The sequence below is a fragment of the Filicampus tigris genome, chromosome 1, assembly GCF_054856515.1.
Source record: "Filicampus tigris isolate MCC_2025a chromosome 1, RoL_Ftig_1.0, whole genome shotgun sequence".
In the NCBI taxonomy this organism is placed as follows: domain Eukaryota; kingdom Metazoa; phylum Chordata; class Actinopteri; order Syngnathiformes; family Syngnathidae; genus Filicampus; species Filicampus tigris.
In genome coordinates, this window is record NC_141217.1 from 23,961,583 (window position 1) to 23,984,081 (window position 22,499).

The window sequence follows — 22,499 nt, forward strand, 5'->3', positions numbered from 1 at the left end:
CAAGGAAAAGTGTTCTCTGCGCTTTTGGCATCACGCTATCGTTACATTTTGGGCGTGTTTTTGGTATGGTCTCTTTCCCCCCCGACTGTTATTAATTATATCTTATTCTGACCTTAAACTGCATATGCTTTTATCCTATTCCCTACGAGTTTATAATCATCATTATTATTATTATACAGGAAATATTGTAGGTTGAATATTTACGATCGTACTTGAAAGCTGCACGAGTCAGCTTTTGACACTTGGAGCCTGCTTCAAGCTAAAAGCTCAGCATGTCTGAGAAAGAGCTAGGGAGAAAGTGGGACCGATGCCTCGCCGATGGTGTCATTAAGCTTGGTAAATATCCTCAAATGTCTCTGTGTTTACTGTGATTATGGCAAGGATGTGAAATCGAATGAGCAGCAGCTTTTAAACAGCAGTTGTCATTGAGTGGTGAGGTACCTAGCTAGCGAAGGGCAAGCCAATGACCACCAAAAAACATCGTATCATGCATCGTATTTTTTACACGTACAACATATTTCTTGGCACTTTACAACACAAATAAAACATCACAACGTGCACTATAATGGTGGATAATTCGTTCACAATGTCTGAAGTTAAAATAAGTGTAATTTTAACCCTTTGTTTTGCTGTTGCCCGTAATTATATTAATACCTGTCTTGGACTGAGTTATTCTGAGACAAATACGCTTTTGAATTGAACTGAATTTTATTTGTGAAAGTTGAGAGGGTCCAACTTCAATAGCATTTTGCGGCATATTTATTTATTTGAAGAAAATTGTAGCTATTTGCTTGTTGTAGTGTTACATTAGTTAATTACATTGGAGAACACGACTATATTCAAAAATGTACATGAACAGACAGTATGTTTCACTTGAACATTGTGTGGTGCAGCAAATAGTTATAAATAACTTTTCAGTGTAACTATAGTATATCATGGATGACAATGGGCGTGCACGATCTTGTTTTTTTTTTTTTCTATAGGCACAGGTCTGGGATTGGGAATTGTGTTTTCTGTCGTCTTCTTTAAACGTAAGTTACATTTTATTGCCGTTTTACCAGAAGAACAGCCAACCATCTGATGCTGCACACAACACACCTTGTCTCTGATTCAGGGCACACATGGCCTATTACGCTTGGCTCTGGGATGGGCCTTGGCATGGCATATGCCAACTGTCAGAATGACCTGAGGTTACATTACTTGCTGCATAAAAAGGTAAGTAAGAATTATACACACAAAGGTCTCAATATGAGGTACACTGGCACAATTGAATGAGGAAAAAACTACCTTGACAAATATAACGCACCCTCTTTAAATGACAGCTATTAGTTTAACTATTGCGATTGTAGTTGACGGTGTAGAATTGCAGTGCATGATAATACTGAGAGTTGTTTTTGTTTGTTTGCAGTATATCCTTAAACAGTATAGCTTCCACTCAATTAATCACTGAGTGTAATATCCACTCAAATAAACAAAAGCCTCTCTTTGTGCCACTATGTTTTTTTTCCCAATCTGTATCACACAAAAATAGGACTCTTTTCTTTTGACAGACAAACATACGAGAAATGGTTTGAAAAGAAACGAATCACTTCATTGATTACATACAACAACCAAATTACACATTAGCATGTTCTTACAGCTGTGTAAACTTATATCAATTTGTAATAATTATAAACTAACAGTGCGTTTTGCCTCCGACTGCACAGTATGTATTATTGACTGGAACTGGAAAGAAAGGGACACAGTGAATTTTAAAGTGTGGCATTTATTCAATCGTTCATTGACCAATCAATAGACAGCAGCATGTCCAGCGCCAATCTTAGTCAAGCATTTGTACATTCGTAATGAAACAACTTGCCATGACTCTTTGGTTTTAAAAAATGGACAAGTTAACTTGTCTATGTTCTATCTACCTTTGTCTAATGTTTTTGTAGTTCCATATCAAATAAAAGATTATTCTTATTATTATTTTAATGCTGTTAAGTCAGTACACACAAGTATCTATGAGGAAATACGGTTTTGGTCAAATTAAAGTTTGTGGAAAAGAACGTTGTTTACAGAACATAAGGTGACAGCCTTTTTTTTCTTGTTCACATTTTGTATTATAAACATATTTCAAATTGTACACGCCATAAAGGATATCTTGTACTTCGATTCTGATTCATTTATATTGTGCCTAAGATAATAACATTTGAATAAACTGTCATTTACCAACAGCAGCTACACACCTGTTGTGCTTTTGTCCACTTGTGTATTGGAACGCTCAAGGACATTCAGAAGATGGGCAATGTGATGCATGCTTGTCGTCTACCATCACGGATTTGTAGTTACTTTTGTCGAGGCAATGCAAAAATTGTTTTCTCATCGGCTGTGCCGTGTTTCTAAGTTGATGTAACCAATGTCTGTTTTCTTCAACAGGACCAGTAGTTTCAAGTCACCAAAGGACTGTCTTTTTTTGAAACGTCTTTTGTTTTGCTTCTGTGGGAGTCACCATTTGCACTGTCCTCCTATTAGACACCGTTGTCTGCTTATTGGAAGACCCTCTCCCAGTGTGGCTCTGTATAACATATGCTTGATCAGGACAGTCTGTGTTTATGTAATAAAATCAGTATGAAAACAGCACAATGTGAAGGTTGTGTTATTTCCACACAAATGGTTTGTTTGAAGTGTGATGTGAGAAAATGGATTAAATCCACACTAAATGGGAACAGATTTAAAAGATTGGCTTTCAATTTACAGTTGCTGTGAATTGAAGTGAGATGAGTGGTCAAAATCATTGCAATTTTGAATTTCAATCCATCCGTCCATTTTATATGCCACTTCATAAGGCTCACAGGGAGCTGAAGGTTCCAGTATTCCAGCTTGGTGAAAGGACTTGCTAGACAAATGAAGTCTCCATTCACTGCCACTTTTCAATCCAGATACAATTCTCTAATAGCATTAAGTACACATTTTTAATGGATAGTTTCTGACACCTAGTGGTTACCAGCGCATATTTCAAAATAAAACAGAAACTAGACTAGTCTTACAAAAACACTTCACTTACTGTGAACTATAACCCCAATATCAGTTAAACACACCTTTTAAACCAATCATTTTGCAGATGAACCCTATTATAAAGCATCCCATTTGGTACAGAACGCCATGACCAAACATGGAGCACCACCACCCACACCAGAGCCTATGCTGTCAAATTAGTATGTCTTGGCTGTGATTGTGCATGCTTATGCATTAACAGCCCAACGCTTTGACACACTCCTTCTCAGAATCTGTGCGCCTTGGAGGGGAGGCGCGCTAGAGTGGCCGACGCGGGGATTAAGGGGAGCGAGGGACTCTAAACGCGGCGTTACAAGGACCGTGATACCTATTCACCTCGTTAAAGATGAATTTTGTGTTGCTTTTTGCTTCCCTGCTCCGTCTCCCAGAATAGAAATAAGTGCCGGCAGTGCACGAGCTCAGCACAGACTTGTGAAGCCAGTTAAAGTGACAGGTGAGGTGGAATTTGGAAAAATATCTTGTTTTGCTCTTTTGTATTCTTGTGTGACACTTGACACTGTCGGATTCCCGTGGCCAATGGGCGGCTCATTCATGCTCCTTGCTGTGGAGAGGATGGACTGATGAGACTGTTTGGAATTTTGTGGAAGCATCTGTAGGTCTCGAGGACACATCCAGATGGACAGAAGATGTTCACCTCTGGATCTTTGTCTAGTTAACCTATTTTCTGGGTGGCTCGTCCCCAACGGGACAGCAACGTCTGGAGCCAGCTCTCATTTACTTACCGACCAGCACCATGCCCGACTCTGGCTCTTTCAGAAGCGACAACAGCAGCTTCGCAAGCAACGGCGCTTGGAGCATCAGCGGTGGCGGTCCCTGGTTGCTCGCCTTCCTGCTGACCATCATTATCCTCATCACCGTGTGCGGCAATGTGTTGCTCATCGTGTTGGTTTTTGCCCACCGTTCTTTAAGGTGCACCTCCAACTGCTTCTTGGTGTCCCTGTTCCTGTCAGACCTCATGGTGGCGCTGGTGGTCATGCCCCCCGCCATGCTCAACGTGCTGTGCGGGGCCTGGGTGCTTTGGCCGGCCTTCTGCCCCGTCTGGCTCTGCTTTGACGTCATGTGCTGCAGCGCCTCCATTCTCAACCTGTGCGTGATCAGCCTGGACCGCTATCTTTTCATCATCTCGCCACTGCGCTACAAGCAGAGGATGACCCTGCCTCGGGCGCTGCTACTGGTCGGAGGGGCTTGGGGGTTGGCGGCGCTCGCCTCCTTTCTGCCTATCGAGATGAAGTGGCACAGCTTAGGACAATTGAGCGGGCAGCATTTGCCTGCGGGAGGCGGAAGCACCAACATCAGCTCCTACTCGGACTTGCTGTACCCGGCATCCTACTTCCAGCTCCAGGGCGTTTACTTTCAGTGCCGCCTGCAGGTCACCTTGCCCTTCGCTCTGGTGGCATCCTTGCTCACCTTCTTTTTGCCCTCTAGTGCCATCTGCTTCACCTACTGTCGAATTCTTCTGGCAGCTCGTAGACAAGCCAAGAGGGTCGCGGCCCTCAGCCACCCACCGCACCCTCATCCCTCTATCGGGGAACCATCTCAGCCTCCTTCGCTTGGGGATGGAGTTCACCAAGATGGAGATGACTGCAGTCACCAGGGGGCCCCAGTACCACAGAACGTACCGGTAAGTAAGGGAACCCTTACGCTAGTCCCGTTTGTCCGATAATGTGCTAAAGTGCCCAAATAATTTGATATTGCATGCCTGAACAGTACAACTAAACGAGCGGACATACATTTTGGTACAGTTAGTTAGCATCGACTGCAAGACTTCAAGAAAGGTCAGCCATTTGCCCCACCTGCAAAAAGTTTCATCAAACCAGTACTGCAGTTTTTAGTCCTTCAACCACTTAGGTTTGGTGATGCGGATATGCGTCAGCCAGTCCAAGAATAAAGCTGACGTAATTGTGGCATCGATCTAACGCCATATTCCATCGACTGTTTGTGTTTGAGGCTTCCCCGACGTCGTACTTACTGTTGTAAAATGCGATTGGATGGAAAACAGCCAATCGGAATTAGCCCTATTGTCCGACTCCTGGTTGGTTAAGAATTGTGGCAAAATTATAATGCCTGTATCGAAAGCGTGAGTCAGCGTATTGTAGTAGACAGAAGAAGCAAGCGTAAAAAACAATCTTGTGGGTGCATGTGGATGGTTTTGTACACGCGAAACACATTTTTCAAAACATGCTTTTGTCCGCAGTATTGCACATTACACACATGTGAAACACTTTTCTATGTGGTATTTTACATTACATACACGTGAAAGACATTTTGTAGGCGGTATTTTACGTTACGCTAACGTGATTGTGGCATCAATCTAACGCCATAGGCTACTGTGCTGAATTTATACCATGCATTACATTTTATCGTTTCATTAAGAATTGTTTTTGTTCACATAATTGACAATCCCATTATACGCAATACCATATTTTGTACAATTCAAGTTGAAGTACATCTCCATTCATTTCTGACTGTAGCCATCAGTGAACAGTGAGCGCCATCTGGCTCACAGACAGGGTCGGAGAGCACTGAAGGCCAGTCTGACGCTTGGAGTTCTTCTGGGACTCTTCTTCTGCACTTGGCTACCCTTTTTCATCATCAACATGGCTCAGGTCAGTAAAGTACACTTGCTACCAGCATTGTGTGCAAATGTAAACTAAATGCTGGGTAATACATCACAGCACATCATAGTATGCTCAAGATAGTGTCTGTCTGCATCAATATCAGAACAATCTGACTGGACGATTAGTGAGTACTTTAATGTCGTGCCATGCAAGCAGAGCTGGGCATTCTGCCTATGTAACAGACCGGTCCGCCTATGAATGACGCCCATTTTGTAGGCAATAAGCGAAATTTTAAAAAATTGTCGGACTAAGCATAGTCGGAAGCCCATTTTGTTCCATCTATCGTCTATTTTCACTGTGTCACCAGACACATAAATACCGAAGTATGGACACCTGATAAATCTACTAAGTACACATTTTTGATATACCAAACAAACCTAGCAGGAAGGTTAAAGGCAAGTCAACCCAAAAATGTTCTTTACAAGAATACTGTTAGTTCTATGCTGGCCCACAAGTCAAAATAAGCATTCTGATTAAACCAAACATATATTTTTTTCAAGAATATGTTCTATCCAGGCCCACTAGTTGAAACACTGCATTCTGATAAATATTTCATTTGTGGAATAAGAGTTAATCCATTTGTTTTTAGCCATCTCTGGGGGCAGCTATTTTGTCACTTCTGTCAAGTGAAAATAACATCACAACTGCCAAGGGCTCAGGTAACGACCAATTATGTCTGACCTGTTTTCTGAAGCTGAGCTGTGATTGGTCGTTACTTGAGCCCTGGGTAGTTGTGATGTCATTTTCAGTCAACGGAAGTGACAAAATGGCCGCCCCCTGAGGTGGCTAAAAGCACGTACATTTTGCTGCTTAACTCATATTACACAAACGCAATATTCATCAGAATGCGTTGTTTCAACTAGTGGGTCTGCATAGAACATATTCTGGAAAAAATATGTTAGGGTTGACTTCACCTTCAATAATGTGTTTGTGGAATAGAGTTTTGCAGTAAAATCCACTCTTTTTGACGAATCTCAAAGGGTGGCCATTTTGTCACTTCTGTCAACTGAAAATGACATCGCAGTTGCTCAGGGCTCAGATAACAATCAATCGTGGCTCAGCTTGAGAAAACAGGTGAGCCTCATCTTCCACAAACGCAATATTAATCAGAAAGCCATATTAAGACTAGTGAAGTCGCATACAACATATCATTGCAAATAATTGTGGGGGCTTAACCACCCCTTTAAATGTGTAGGGAATTACAAGTAGTTATTACTAGACTACTTTTATGTCTTAACTATTTTTTCTTCCTTCAAAATCTGCACCCTACCTCAAACCACTACCCTTTGTCTCCCAGCATTAACCCTGCGGTCTTGCTAAAATGACTTGTCTGTCTGTTGCTGTTTAAGAAACAGCAGGCAAATTAGCAGAGATTTCTCACCCTACAATCTCTGGTGTGCAACTGAGTCAGAGGTTGTTTTGTCACTTCTCTCAAATGAATATGTATGCATGACCATTTCAGTGATAAATACATGCACAAGCAAGAAACCGAGAACCTTGGCGATCGGTCTATTTTTGTATTTGCCAGTCCTGCCGTCAAGCCCAAGCTATCCAACAAAGACATATATAGGCTTTGTAGATTGGCATTTCAGATGTGCTGCCTGACTCATTTTCCAGAATCAAGAAAATAACACTTGGTCGCCACCACTTATGCTCGTTATTCATCTTTACTTGTTGATATTCATTGCAATGACTGACTGTCCAAAACAGCTCCATCTTCATTGGTGACGATACTTGGGCTGTTTTTGAGCTTTCAATGCTCCAGACATTTTGATTTCCCATCTGTGCCCTCTCACAACCAGCCCCCGCCATCCGACCTCCCCAGCCCAAAACTGCATCACACAGAGCAGACTGTGCCTGTTCTCATCTTCCTTCTCACACTCAATGTGCTGTGTGAAACGCACACACACTTCTTTTCTCTTCCACTGCGCCGCTACTATCTCATCTTGATAGTATTCGAAGCTGTCCTCTAGCAGCTGTCTCCTTCTTTATTAGTCCTCTTTGAATGGAATGATGAATTACAGACTCACTCAAACATGCACTCCTGTTCCGAGGAAAATCTTTTCTTGATCACAAATTTAATTTTTTATTTGTTTCTGTTTTTGTGTGCACTTTTTAACCACGCAAAAAACATTCATAATATATAGTAACATCCAATTGTCATTTAATGAGAATTTTGTATTAAAATTCAATTTTGAATTAATAAAATCAGTGTCACCAAAAAAAAATTGTTCAACGTGCTGTCCCCTCCCCCCAAAAATGTGTCACGAGCATTTAGCCATCATTTCAAAGCTTTTTTTTTTTTTAAAGGGAAAGTCAACCCAAACACATTTTTTTCCTGAATATGTTCTATGCAAGCCCACTAGTTGAAACAAAGCATTCTGATGAATATTACATTTGTGGAATAAGAGTTAATCCACTCGTTTTTAGCCATCTCTGGGGGAAGCCATTTTGTCACTTCTATCAAGTGAAAATAACATCACAACTGCTCAGGGCTCAGATAATGACCAATTATGTCTGACCTGTTTTCTGAAGCTGAGCCGTGATCGGTCGTTACCTGAGCCCTGGGTAGTTGTGATGTCATTTTCAGTCGCAGAAATGACCCCTGAGATGGAAAAAAATGGATGGATTTTGCTGCTTAACTCATATTCCACAAACATAATATTAATTAGAATGCTGTGTTTCAACTAGTGGGCCTGCTGGGAACATATACTTGAATAAAATATGTTTGGGTTGATTTCCCTTTAATCTTTTTTTAAGTTGTTTTAAAGCATCACCACAAAATAAATCATGTTAAAGCCTCTTGAAAAACAGACACACTACTGTGACTCACAATCATCCCTTGAGGTACAAAGTTGCATTACACAATAATATAAGGCTACAAATACAGTACAGTACACAGAACTCCAAACTGAAAAGATGGCATCACTACTGTCTAATCAATGAAGAAAATAGAAATGACTACTGAACTTCAAGGAGTTGTGAACTAAATGTTGCTGTGATCATTCTTTCAGGCAGTGTGCGACTGTGTCCCCCTGGCGCTCTTCGATGCCATCACATGGCTGGGCTACTGCAACAGCACCATGAATCCCATCATCTACCCGCTCTTCATGAGGGACTTCAAGCGAGCACTTGGGAAGCTCTTGCCCTGTTCCTCCTCGCGGTTGCCCAGACAACCTTCGCCAGCGCTCTCCCTGTCCCTCCGCAACTCGGGAGAGCCGAACATCTGCAGCGAGCCCCCGTCCCCTTTGGCCTCTGACACCACACCTCCACCTGCCACCGCCACAGACGCCGTGAATTTGCTGGACGCCGAGCATGCTGGGATTGAACTGCCTATTCTTCTTCCCAATCAGGTAGTCACACTAAACTGAATGACTGGCAGGTTGACCATTAACTATGAGTTACAGTCTTGAGTTCAAAGACATTTTTTTCTGGTTAAAGTGGTTCAAGTCCAATTTTGACTTTTCAAGAGTTGGAGCTTTTTCCAGTGACCTGTACCAGCACAGTGTTTCCCCACTACTGTAAATGTTCCTTTCCAAGCGATTGTTTGTACAGTACGCTTACTTAGTGTATTGCCCTCACATGGGAAAGGACAGCCACAGTCGCCGATGCACTTGTCAACCATTTATTGACTGCCGGTAGAACAGTAAAACACATACTGTAAATACACTCAGAACAAATGCACATGGAAAGTGGTGTTGGTCACAGCTCTGGCCTGTACACACCAAAGTTCACCGGGCCATTTATCTGAAGGCAGTGCATGTACACAAACTAGAATACACAAGATATTCTAACCATTTTATTCTCGCAATGTGTTTTTCTGGACCGTAAAGAGGGGTTCACTGTAAATTGGAAATGCATTGGACATGAATTGTAACACAATAGTTGATAAAAGCTTAATTAGACTGTACTGTATTTTCCGGACTATAAGTCCCGTTTTTTTCATAGTTTGGCCGGGAGTGCGACTTATACTCCGGAGCGACTTATGTGTGAAATTATTAACATATTATTGCCTGTATATCATTTCACATGTTATTTTAACCCACATAAAGAACATTAAGATAAATCCTAAAAGCTATTAAAATGCATGAATAATTTGAACGGTTAAAATCTAATATTGTGTTAAATAAGTAATTAAAATAGTATGATAAAAAGACAATCTGACTATCAATCCATCTATACAAAATATTGTACTGTTCCTTGAAAAGGCATTGTGCCTGGCAGTGCATGGTCTTGCATCATCAGCCAGCCACACACACACGTACGCACAAGAGTAGAGGAGAGAACAGATAATTACGACCGAATACAAAAATACTTTTGGAGACTTGGAAACATTCTACATGGTCGGCGATCAATAAAAGACTTATTTAATCGATCTACGGCCGTTTTGGTGAGTTTAAAGTTATCTTACCGTAACTTTCTTGTAATGCTACATGTGTGGATGTTAGCTAAATGTTACCATCGTAGCTCGGTGGAAATTATGTATACTAAGCGCACAATTTTATTAATTTGATTTATATGGACACATTTATTTGCGTTACGCGACAGAGACAACTTGGATTTTGAGAGGGAGTGGAGGGGGGTGGGGGCGACTTATACTCCAGTGCGACTTATATATGTTTTTTTCTTCTGTATTATGCATTTTATGGCTGGTGCGACTTGTACTCTGGAGCGACGTATAGTCCGGATAATACGGTAGTTGTTCTATTTTGTAATATCCTCTAAAAACAAGAAATGTAATTTTTAAAACGATTTTGATTTAAAACAAATGATTACATTATTTACAATTACTAAAAGAAATTTAAACTGAGTTGACATAACTTTATTTGTCTTTACGTTTTAGTGGTTAAAACACTCCATACTCACGTGAAGCTACATGATTGCTCACTCTTGAAATTTTTGGTATGTTTTCATGAGAATTTAGTTGGAAAATGTAGAAAGGTTAAGCACTACATCATATCAACAACTGGAGTGTTTTTGGGTTAGGCTGGGTCATAATTTTCACAATATGTTTTCTAAGGCTGAATGCAAATGAACGGAATATGGAGAAGAAAAATTAGTTGGCAACTCACACCTGCACACCAACCGAACACCGCTCACCTACAGAAGCGCTGCAATGGAAAAACTTTGACCCAGTATTGGGTTTTGAGGCTCCATGTACAGTATACTGTACTGTATCTTTTTTTTTTTTTTTTTTTTAACCACAAAAACATGGTGGCCACAGAGACTCCCCACGCTATGCTTTTTAGCAAGAGGTACATATGAAATTATAGTTAAATAGTTAAAATAGTTAAAATATAGTTAAAACACTATATCATGTCGTTTTCAACACTGCTATGTATACTGTATTGGTATAACTTGGTGGCGCTGTGGTGGCCGGCTGCGTCTCGCTTATGCTTAGTACCCAAGAATGTGCTTAATTGATTGGCTGTTGCATCTGCAACTTTGCAACACCGTTCATCTGCGATTCGAATTGAGAATCGCAGACAAACTAGTGGCCAACTGTCGGTCGTTTGTCATGAAAACTAGTGGCAGAACCCTGTACACTGTGCGACAGTTCACCCATATTGCTTGGTGTGCAACGCTCCTTCGGAAGCACGGTGGCGCATGAGGTGGCCTCACAACAAAAATGTTTGCAGTACCTAATCTGTGTGGAGTGTTCAGGTTGTCACTGTGCTTGAATGAGTTTTCGAGACTGTCGCCAAGAACGTGTCACTTCTCAAAGAGTCATCCCAGTAAGTGCTGCCCCTAACATCGCTACACCATTTATTCTGTCCTGTGACCAGAAGTAGAGATACACCGAATCAAGAACTCCATTGTAGACATCCTAAGTCAGGGATAGGCAACTTAAATGCTGGAGGGGGCCACCATTTTTCATCAGTGCTACTTACTGGAAGGCCACAGAGGACCATGCACTTCCTAACCAGATGCATGACAAAAACGCCATTTTAAAGATGGCCAAAATACATGTATAGGTGCAATATATGTGCTCTTAATACATTTACTTTTTCATATGTATCAATGCATGTATAAAAGATCCACTATCAACAAAGGGGTTGAAGCAGTCAACAAAATAACCACATACTGTAATCCCCCCGACCCCCGTGCAAAGGGCTTTCTTGCATAAAAAAATAAAAAATAACATTCAAGGATGGCCAAAAACTGCTGAACAGCTAACCAATTAATTTTATAACATATATTGAATGTTTATCTGCGTTTTTGAAGATTTTTGGGGGGTTTGCAAATACATTTTTTTCCCCAAAATTTTCCCCCATATTTTTATTTATTTATTTTTTAAAGAGAGTGTGGTCGGGGTCTAAAATCAAGCCGCCGCCCAGTGCCTTAATTTATGTATGGAATCCATCTGACATAACATGAGAAATTTGTTAAAAATCCTACATTCCTCAAAGACTCTTCAATACTAAAACAAATACCGAAGTTGATAAAAATCTTGAATTAAGCAGCTGGTCCTACATTTTCGGTCTGCTTTGTTTATGACTGTGCTCTGCAGTCCAGTAGGTGTCATCCCAGCTCCATGAGATCTGTTCATCATCCACCTGGACCTGCTCTTCACTCTCATTCAAAATAAGTCTATGGTCAGTGGCGCTCTCCTGACAGAGAGGTACATTGTTCCTGTCTCTGAGTGGACTTTTTGACTCATTATCATCACTGCTGAGATTGTCCAACAGGTCTGAGATATCAGGGACGTCCCAGCCATCGGCCATCACCATTGTCCTTGTTGAGTCCTCACCAATGTCTGCAACACTAGTCTCAGCCTCCTGGACTGGACTTTGGGTTTTCAGCAACTGCTGCTTGATTTGGGTTTGGGTTTGGGCCGGGACATCTACTGTGCCCTTAGTAATAGTTACAGTTTGAGGAAGCACGAAGGAGGATCCTGGGACCTCTTTGGTGGGAACTCCCACAGCCACCAAAATGGTGTCCATTTGACGCATATAGTCTAAGTGACCTTTCACCTGGGGAACATAAAAATAATAAATACATGTATAAACTTCTTTAAATTTCTTTTTTTTCTTTATGAAAATGATTTTTACTTTGCAATTATGTACACACCTTTTTTAACAAAAAATGTTAAAAGCCTTTTTCAATATCCTTAAAGGGGAAACTTGAGTCAAAGTATTAATCAGAGTAATGTGTTTAGACTAGTGGGAGCACATCAAACATTACTGCAAAGAAAAAGATTGACTTGAGAGAAAAAAATAAAATTCTGTGCTGAGGCTACGTATCGTACTTGATTAAAAAATATTTAGCTCAGTGTACGGTTGCCTTGGTGCATTGTGTCATCATTGTGGTATTAACAATGCGGCTCATTCACATTTTTTCAAACAAACTGGTTTAAATTATTTTTGCATACTTTTTTAAGATGATTGTGTCTTTTTTTTTCTGGGATTTAAAATTCACAGCTCTAAAATGTTTGCAATTTCAGTCCCTGTAAAGTGAAAACAAATGCAGTGGAACTTGAAGTTATGAACTTAATTGATTTGTGAGCACCTTTGTACCCTCCAACGTTCATAAAACAAGGTAATGTTTCCCATTGAAATGAATGGAAATGCAATTCATTCAAGTTATGTCAAGTCAAGTTATGCTTACCTTTTATTTAAATGTGTGGTTAAAATGAAATATAATGCAATATAGGCTGCTGGTGGCCATGATGGCCACTCCGCCCCTGAATGTCACCTAACCTTGTGAGAGCGGACTTTTCTGACGATTGACATTTTGAAAGGCCTTATATTAATGCTGCTTCTTGAATCTTGAACCATTACAAGTATTTATTTAATCAATTTGGCTATATTTAAAGTTCCATTGAACGAAAGAGCCTTAATTGACAGACTTCAAGAAATGAGACATTTTACAGTTGAATGGTCAAGTTGCTGAAACTGCTACCATGAACTAATTAGTTGTATGCACTCAAAAACCTACTAACACTTCAGTGACTCTATCAAAAAAAAAAAAAAATCTATAAAAAAATGACTCACCACAGAGGAGAGGTCTACATTGATAACACGGCGATCCTGGATGCTGATTGGTTGTAGCCCAGCAACACAGAGCTGAGCAGCTGAGCTCCGGTACAAGAACCCCAGGAGCCAATCCCCTCTGAAAGGTGGACAGAAAGAAAGAAAATTAAAATGGGCTATAATTAAATCACAAATCCTGCTGACAAGAGAGCAGCTGTAGAATAGTTGAAAAAGATTGCAATTTGACACCCGGCATTTTCTCTAATATGTAAACACAGATTACCTGCAGTACCCATTGACTATTTTTCCAGCCACTACCCTGGTCATTCTCTCCCAGGCCTTCTCCGAGCCATCTACAGGAGCCCCCAGCAGGACCACATCCTCCACAACACCTTCGCTACCTGGAAAACCGAAACAAAACACAACATTCCCATGACTGTGATGTGATTGTTGCTTGCCAGTTATTCATGATAAGAGCCACACATTTTCAATAGGAGACAGGTCTGGACTGCTGGCACGCCAGTATAGTACATCGCTCACACTCTTCTACGATGAAGCCACTCTGTTGTAACGTGCAGAATATGCCTTAGCATTGTCTTGCTTTAATAAGCAGGCACATCCCTGAGAAAGACTCAAAACCCTTTATGTAGCTTTCAGCATTACCGCTGGCTTTCGAAATTTGCCCGGAGGACACAATGTCCATAATTTCCAAAACCAATTTGAAATATGGACTCATCAGACCACAGAGTTTTAACTTGTATTCGTAGATGTAGTGAAGAACTGTGTTAACTGACCCATGGTTTTCTGAGGTGCTCCTAAGCCGACGTGGCAATACCTCTTACACGATGCCCGTTTTTAACGCGGTGCCGCCTGAGGGCTCGATGGTTTTCGGCCTTACTGCTTACGTGCAGAGATTTCTCTAGGTCAAGGGTGTCAAACTCCGGCTGAGATTTTCGGGGATGCTCCTCATACACCCAATCATGACACTCACCTGTTTCCAATGAAATTGTTCACCTGTGGAATGTTCCAAACAGGTGTTTTTTAAGCATGCCTCAACTTTCCCAGTCTTTTGTTGTCCTTGTCCCCGCTGTTGCAGGCATCATATTCAAAATGAGAGAATATTTGAAAAAAAAACCCAATAACGTTCATCAGTCTGAACATTAAATTTCTTGTCTTTGTAGTGTATTCAATTGAATATACAGTGGATTGAAAAGGATTTTGCAAATCAGTGTGTTCTGTTTTATTTACATTTTACACAATGTCCCAAATTTATTGGAATTGGGGTTTGTGCTAGAAATACAGAAAAACAGCCACAGCCAGTAGTGTCAAAAGTTATGGGATAGTTCTATGCAAGTTACTAGTGATATCCACCTTGTAAAATATGCAGTACATCAATGCACAGCCAAAAAACACAGCCAAGCATGATAACATCCTCGGGCTGAGCAATATGGCCTTAAAAAAAGCATAGGTTAAAAATAGCATCTCGCTGTACTCGTGCTGAGTAAGTACCACACAGCAGAAAAGAGGTTGGATTGAAGATGAATCTTGATGTTTATACCTTGATCGTTAGCGAGCTCCTGAAGACAGAAGTAGATAACTCTGGCCCCAAGACTGAAACCTATGAGACTGACTGGCCGCTTCCCCTTTAAATAAAGAAGAGAGGCTGTTTTGTTGCAACATAATTATGGATAGAAATAAATCTCTCTGCAATTCAATCACTCTATTAGAATTGTCTCAGTCTTGTTCAAACAATATACTCTTGAACATGTCTGTCAGCTGGCACACTACCACAGGCTTCTACCAGCTGTATTTAAAAAAAAAAAAAAAAAGCTTTCTTACCTGTTGTCTGCTTCTCAAAACCTGAGCAAGGTGTTTCCCCACCTCAGCTGAGCGGTTCAGACAAACACACCAGGGATTGTCGATGACGCTGGCGGCAGCCAGCAAAGAGGCGGGCCATGTCAGAGCTGTTACGATACCTGGACAACGGCAGTGTCGAATTATATTCCGCAAGATTTGATGAACATCCAAAGCATTGTTTGCCATCCTTTATTAAACCAAGACAACATTAATGGACATAGAAAAGTCATAGATTAGGCTTTCGGTGAGGAGACTTCACCTCTCAGGAACAAGCAGTTATCTCATTCTGCATTTGTACGATTTTAATGCACTGTCGTTAATGGTGGGTATAAATCTTATCGTTTTCCACATTTTTTTTTTTCACAAGAAGTGAAAACTTCCTCTAATACTTACACTTGTAAAAATTGACAATTTTATAATGGTGACAAACTGTATTATTATTATTATTATTATTATTGGTATTTTATTATTTACTATGGGAAATGGTACGATTTGACCGTAAAGATTCCACTTAATGAAAATAATACATCCAGATGTTTCGGGCAGCCTATGATCTTCTCAACCTTCTTCTCCTACCTGAGAGAACGGTGTACTTCAGGGCCTCCTGAGCCATCATGCTGACTAGCCCATCCAAAAGAGAGGTCATGGCTGAGCCCAGGTCCCTGAGGAAACGCGACTCCCACACCAAGCAGTACTGCTCTCCGCACTCTCCTAGGCTGCACCAAGGGGCCTGGAACGAGCCTGGATGACAGCAGTTAGCCTCTTATGTAAAGTCGACTGGGTGGCGATTTCAAATAGAGTGCTACTGAGCTACTGCATGTGAAGTTATGTACTGCTAGTAAAGAGTGCGTTGGTGGGTCGAGATAACTGTGCTGAAGACATATTTTGCTATCTTCATTCAAATCGACATTGCAATGTAGTAGAATGCAATTTTCAAATCGCAGACTGCAATTTGAAAAAAAATATTCTCATAATTCTTCTGATGAAACCGATTTACAAATGGTTAAATGGTACCTTTGTCAAGGTCTGAGGGGGGCTGTATCGCTTTTACTGGCACTAGTCAACTTTGAGGAGGAAACCACAAACCATGCCACACAAAATAACCTACAAATGTGCTGACTGTTTTACGGCATATGTCACTTCCCCCTTTTCATTACAAAGACAAAACATTGATCTATTATATTGTTTAGACACAATTCGATTCACTACATCATCGTCATTCATCCTAAACACAGCCACTGGAAACAGAAATGCAATTCAGTCCAACTGCAGGCGAGCGAGAGCTCAGGATTTCACGACAGCACACTATGTGTTGCGCCGCTGGCGCTCATGAGAAATGTGGTGGACTTCACTCATAACACTTCCGCTTTTGTCCACATGGCGCCGCCATAATCAATGAAAACATAAGGTTACACAGTGTTGCTTTAACTCTAACTGTCTTTCATTGGAATTCATGGTTCATTTGCCTTCACTTTAGCATAAGCCTAACCTATAAAACCAAAAAATTTACATATAATCCATCCATCCATTCTCTGAACTGAATTAATTACATATTGGGTGGCATGGCTCAGTGGTAGAGTGGTTGTTTCCCAACCCGGAGGTTGTGGCTTCGATCCCTGGCCATGGTGACCATGTCAAAGTATCCTTGAGCAAGGTACTGAACCCCCAGTTGCTCCTGATGCTGCGTCCTCAGTAGGTAGATGAGGTACAGTGTAAAGTGCTTTGAGTACCCAAGGTAGAAAAGCGCTATTTAGGTGACAGCCCATTTAAAATTGCAATAAGGAGCAGGGGGAAAAAAAACACTATTAGATTGTTTTTCAAAATCGTTCAGCCCTACTTTTAAGATACCTTCCATTCTGAATATAAAGCCAAATTGTTGACATTCATTCAACAAGATGATATGATTCATGAAAAAAAAGGGAAGGCAAACTAGAGTACATTAGCACTGAATCATCTACAACAGGTAAAAAAATAAAATAAAATAAAACGGAGGGTCTCATTGTTCCACTTTGAAAACCTCTCCTCTGTAACTTACAGCATCCAGAACCACAAAGATAAAAGCGGCCATTAACTTTTGTAGGCAGACTATTTGATACTTTTAATTGGATCTCACTGGAGAAGTCCAGGTGTACCTCATGCGCTAGTGGCCTTAATTGGAAGAATGAAATGTTCATTAATCAGTGTGAGTGTGTTAATGTCTCCAACTATACACAAGAGTATGGTCAACACTTACTATATTTACCAGTGCAGAGCCACCCTGTCACTGTTATGGTAAGGTGAAGATGCTTTCCAGAGCTGAGCGGCAGAAATTCAAACTCCTCTATTGCACCAACACACTTATTCATCTTGTACCCTGAAGAGAAGCACAATGTAAAAACTGCAAAGACAACAAAACATATTTGGTTGATGAAACTAATAATCGGGTAGAAAATAAACCAATACGATAAAGATTTGGAGGAATTAACAGAGACATTTACTCCTTTTTGCACCCACCGGTAAGTCCAGCCCCGGCTGCTCCAAACAGGGAAGCCATGATTGCAATGCCAGTGGCCGAGCCCAGAGCGGCAGCTCCTCCAGCTCCGAGCACGGCGCCGGCCCCTGCTGCCACTAAGGGGGCTGCCAGCCCACCAGTCACACCTGACGAACAAGGATGTAAAAATAAGTTGCATATGCATACCAAAAACATCAGACGTCATTAATCAACAATTCTTAGGTGTTTATGAGCACCTTTGGTGTATGCAAAAAATAACACAGCTGTTTGCCCATATAGTGCCAAGGGACATTACTTTAGAAGGCACAAGATATTTATTAAAGGTAACGTTTTTTTTTTCCCTCATTGCAGTAACTGACAGGTGAGCTGTCCATTGTGTACATTGTGTATTGGGCTGCCTCACCATTAGCTGTCTCCAGTTCTGCTACGAGCGCATGACAAACAGAATGAGAAATGAATGGATAATCACCAATCAAAGTTCCACCACCAACTGTTGCTAGTCCAATGAGGAGGTAGCGTCTTAATTTTCGACCCCTTTCTTTCCTCTGTCGCCGGCATGATTCCTCCCTAGTAAATAATGTATTGCATGAGTTACATTTTGTACCAATACTAAATCTGTCAAAGAATATCAATGTGAAGCGGAGGGAGACTTTTGAAAATAGTAAGCCACTTGTTTAGCATCTTACTCGCTCTCCTCCCCGCCTTCTGTCAACCTTTCTCCAAGCGTCTCCTCAAACTCTTCCAGCTCTTGAGAAGACACTCTGAGCAGACAAGCGACATGCCGGATGAGCACCCTCGCCCTGGCATCGTAGTGGCCTGAGAGCATGAGGTAGAACATCTCACTTTGGCATCAGTGCAACGTGCAGAGCTGGGCACTTCACCCTTTTTTGGTGGCCTGTCTTCTGTCCGCTAACCTGGGTACCCTTCCGTCCCTGTCTCGCCGTCCTTATTCATAAAAATTATCGTCGTCAGACCCCGTCCGTCCTCTAGCTGGCTAATTTCCTATACACACTTACCGGTTGGGAGTATCATGGGCGGATTGAACTGTTTACAGCTGTTTAACTAAGACAGCTATTTAGCTGCCAGCAGCCACCATCGTGATGTGATGATGAAGATGCGGACCGGAGCAAGCCAGGGGACATCACGAGAATATTTAAGATAGTGTAATAACACAATACTATTGGGTTTTGTTGCATGTGTTCACTTTTTATTGCATTATTTCGCAATAAAAATAATCATTGCAAAATAAGGCAATGTTATTTTAGGAGGAGAACGAACATCTTCCACTTCCAGGTCATAGCTTTCAGTGTTTTTTTTCCCCTCGTGATTCAAATGGACGTCCACTAGAGGGCAGCCTGTGAGAACAATACTGCAGGCAAGGAAAAACACATGAAAAAGAGCACTCCAGTGTTGTGCAGGCTTAGCAAGGCAGTCTTGTTTTTTTAAAAAGAACCCAACACAACACGTCAGCCGGGACTTGACCCAGTTAGGGACAATTAGAGGGACGGACGAAAACCTACCTCCGTCCTTTCTTAGTCCGTCCTTTTTAAAATAGTTCTCGTCGTCCGTCCGACCGTCCACAAAATGGGTCCCGGAGGGACGGGACCGTTCCGTCCCTGGGACGGAATGCCCAGCTCTGGCAATGGACAGTTTATTACAAGAACAGAAAAAAGGCATCATATATTGTTTTGGTAAAAATATGCTCTCTGCACTCTATATTACTTTTGTAAAGTCAAAACTAAAAAATACAAAACTTTAGAGCTTCATACGTGTCGCTGGAACTCAGTTCTGTAAGCCTTTGTCACAAACACAATTCCACTAAACGTCAAGAATGATTGTGTTCTAGGTTCTATTTCGTAATATTAGCAGTGGTTAATTTACTGTTATGTTTACATGATTATTAAGAATGCTCAACACGAACAAAATGATCAAAATGTTTTATGTTGAGACATTTGGACTGTGAAACACATTATTATTACCGATGGCAAAATCAAAATCCAAATAAACTTTTTTACAAAATTCTACTAAATTTCCCTGGGAATATACTTAGTAAGGTTTCTTACCATCTTTGACAGAGAAAGACACCAAGTCCTGCAATTCAGGAATACATATGTTAACGACAAACAAAACCAGAAGAACATGTTGCAACAGTACAAGTGAATTTAGTGTTAGTTTATTTATCAATGTAAAATCTCAGATTCACAAGACTGCCAAAATGTCCTCTTCCTAGTTTCTTTCGGCATTTGACAATGAGAGCTGTTGTGATTTCCCTGCTAATGATAGTTGGTTTTTTTTAATAGTGCAGTAAAAAACTGCAAAAGCTGTGGCACATTGAACAAGTCAGATAAAATGAGATACGCTAACAAACAACAGCCATAGATGAAAACGATCGTCTCCTGTGTTTACTTCCCAGCATGTATCTACAGAAAGGGAGAAGCTTTTTTTTTTGAGAAGAGACTGCAGGAAGCAAAAAAAATGGAGGCTGAGCAAAATGTTGACCGTATGTTAGCATGCATTAAATCCAGTAAAATATGCCTCAAATTAAATTAACATTTCATATATAAAACCTTTTTGTTCACCTTAGTCTCATTTGATATTACAATGGTACCTGTATGATGGGAATGGCGCCTGTAGCCATCAGTGATTCAGCTTGCACGATGGACAGGAAAGTGTCAGAGCCCTCAAAGCCCAGGCCTGACAGGAAGGCCCCCATGACGGGCATCACAGACTCATCCAGGTCCAGCAAGTGGACCAAGCCCTGCAGGTACTGTTCCCTGAACGCACTGGCATGGGAAAAAAGCACATGTACAGTTGTAACACCTTTTGACATGTGTTTCTGCGTTGGACCTAACTTGAAACTAATCCTCGACACTTTGTTATTGTTACCTGTTTTCATTTCCAGGAAACAACTGCCCCAGTGAGACACCACACAGTGCAGCATAGGCAAATCGGCCCTGTTCACTCATCTGTCTACTGAAAATTCCCTCGGGGCTTTGGTCACAGGAGGCATATTTTGTTTCTTCTGACCCGCCTGGATCTGAGGAGATAAACAGTACGGTACTGAAGTCTAATTATTAACCAGCTCTGCCGCGACATTCAGCTACCTCGTGTAAAAACAAATACTTTGTGTGTCAGGAAGTGTTGGTGGATTACAGAAACACAGTTAACCAGAAGGTTACACGGTTGTTTTAAGGATAAGGTATTTTTGCTTAATGTTTATTTATATCAGTGCCACTTCTTAAGCAAAGAAGCGACTACGTCCGAGTCAGGCAACTGAAATAGCTCCAATGACATACTTACTACATCTCTAATGAGCTGACCTGAATTGTAAACGTGGGAGCTCTGTAAGTGCTCATTTAAAACAATTTAAGATACAACTAGGGGGAAAAGGTGTAAGAAAGACATCTTATTGGCAACAACAAGTAGTACTCGAGTTAGCAAACAAACATCAAAACAGATGCGTAGGCAATCTCAGTCACTTGGAAAGCTAGTGATTCACAACTAAGTTTTCATAACGTCAACAGCTTCATTACTTGCTCTACTATCATTATATGGAGATGAACAGATTATTTCACATACCAGGAGTAAAACTAGCGTCGGCACTGCTGTGTTTTGCCTCCATTAGTTGATAGATGTCACAATTCACACGGTTGAACTTTAGTTGCCTTCACCTTCTTCCGACCAAGCTCGGATATGTTACATGCCCCTACGCCCACGTACGTTAAGTTTTATACATAGCGCCACAGAACGTCTTCATTTCAAAAGGTTGGTTTAAGATAAACTTTAACTTATAACCGTTGTTATTTTTGATGAGATACAAATAGACTCAAATGATGAATGGTAAAGTTACATTAACATTCAATGCATCTCTTGTTGGCAAGATTTTCAGTGACGTTTTTCCACGTGGCCTAAAACTGGGCGGAGCCTTCCCCAGTGGCTGTTATCTTATGTACCCCCCCCCCCCCCCGCCGAAACAGAAATTAAACTAAACTAAACTAAACTAAAATAAAGTACAATAAAATAGAATAAAATAAAATAGGATTTAAAAAATCGTGTACCCCTCACGCATACATGTTGATGATCCTCCAAAAGTAGAACTAAATTTGACCATTTAATTCTCAAGCTTGTTCGTTTTTTTTAAAAAAAAACGAGATAGGATATTTAAGCCAATGTACATTTTATATATACTACAGTAATATTATGTCGAGATTTAAAGTTTCAATAGTGCAGCATATGCAGTGGGCATCGTACCTCCCTCGGGGTTTGTACATCAACAAATAAAATCAGGTGGTCAAAACGAACTGTACATTTTTTACTTGTTTTCTTTATCATAGCGGGTCAAAATAAGATAACAGTACAATTAGAGCATGAAGTATCACTGTTGTCCAACAGGGGGCAGTTTCAACCTGCAAATAGACGTGAGGCGTGAGTCCCAATGCAATCTGTAGTGTAGCCCAGTATAGTTCAGTACAGTATTATCTACACTTGGCCTTGCTCCTATCC

The 22,499-nt window shown here is 40.9% G+C and overlaps 3 protein-coding genes across 4 annotated transcripts; 2 read left to right on the plus strand and 1 right to left on the minus strand.

The window, feature by feature from the left end:
* The first annotated feature begins 21 nt into the window (after positions 1-21).
* On the plus strand, positions 22-2,625 carry micos10 (mitochondrial contact site and cristae organizing system subunit 10). Its single transcript, XM_086028189.1, has 4 exons — positions 22-336; positions 984-1,031; positions 1,115-1,215; positions 2,419-2,625. The coding sequence occupies exons 1-4, from the start codon at positions 273-275 to the stop codon at positions 2,425-2,427; spliced, it is 222 nt and encodes a 73-aa protein (XP_085884315.1). The 5' UTR covers positions 22-272; the 3' UTR covers positions 2,428-2,625.
* Positions 2,626-3,339: 714 nt separating this feature from the next.
* Positions 3,340-13,233, plus strand: htr6 (5-hydroxytryptamine (serotonin) receptor 6). Its single transcript, XM_086028218.1, has 3 exons — positions 3,340-4,678; positions 5,529-5,663; positions 8,690-13,233. The coding sequence occupies exons 1-3, from the start codon at positions 3,791-3,793 to the stop codon at positions 9,044-9,046; spliced, it is 1,380 nt and encodes a 459-aa protein (XP_085884344.1). The 5' UTR covers positions 3,340-3,790; the 3' UTR covers positions 9,047-13,233.
* On the minus strand, positions 9,285-21,876 carry tmco4 (transmembrane and coiled-coil domains 4). 2 transcript variants are annotated; one of them, XM_086028201.1, is made up of 14 exons: positions 21,576-21,876; positions 20,883-21,033; positions 20,605-20,779; positions 20,060-20,087; positions 18,683-18,812; positions 18,466-18,563; positions 17,999-18,142; positions 17,739-17,858; positions 16,082-16,246; positions 15,488-15,624; positions 15,207-15,291; positions 13,932-14,049; positions 13,670-13,787; positions 9,285-12,649 (listed from the first exon to the last, which is right to left on the minus strand). In XM_086028201.1, exons 1-14 carry the CDS (start codon positions 21,616-21,618, stop codon positions 12,146-12,148), a joined length of 2,016 nt encoding a protein of 671 aa, XP_085884327.1. In that variant the 5' UTR covers positions 21,619-21,876; the 3' UTR covers positions 9,285-12,145. The 2 variants fall into 2 exon arrangements, with proteins under 2 accessions (XP_085884327.1, XP_085884331.1); XM_086028205.1 differs by lacking the exons at positions 20,060-20,087; positions 20,605-20,779; positions 20,883-21,033; positions 21,576-21,876 and adding an exon at positions 19,517-20,045.
* Positions 21,877-22,499: the final 623 nt, after the last annotated feature.

Bases quoted from the DNA above. Each gene is read 5' to 3' on its own strand.
- micos10 (XM_086028189.1), top strand. From the start codon at position 273: ATGTCTGAGAAAGAGCTAGGGAGAAAGTGGGACCGATGCCTCGCCGAT. The intron at 337-983 runs GTAAATATCCTC...TTTTTTCTATAG, and splicing joins CGATGGTGTCATTAAGCTTG to GCACAGGTCTGGGATTGGGA. The intron at 1,032-1,114 runs GTAAGTTACATT...TCTCTGATTCAG, and splicing joins TTCTGTCGTCTTCTTTAAAC to GGCACACATGGCCTATTACG.
- htr6 (XM_086028218.1), top strand. From the start codon at position 3,791: ATGCCCGACTCTGGCTCTTTCAGAAGCGACAACAGCAGCTTCGCAAGC. The intron at 4,679-5,528 runs GTAAGTAAGGGA...TTCTGACTGTAG, and splicing joins CAGTACCACAGAACGTACCG to CCATCAGTGAACAGTGAGCG. The intron at 5,664-8,689 runs GTCAGTAAAGTA...TCATTCTTTCAG, and splicing joins TCATCATCAACATGGCTCAG to GCAGTGTGCGACTGTGTCCC.
- tmco4 (XM_086028201.1), bottom strand. From the start codon at position 21,618: ATGGAGGCAAAACACAGCAGTGCCGACGCTAGTTTTACTCCTG. The intron at 18,143-18,465 runs GTGATTATCCAT...CTTGTTCGTCAG, and splicing joins TGGTGGTGGAACTTTGATTG to GTGTGACTGGTGGGCTGGCA. The intron at 14,050-15,206 runs GTATAAACATCA...TCGGTTTTCCAG, and splicing joins GGAGCTCGCTAACGATCAAG to GTAGCGAAGGTGTTGTGGAG.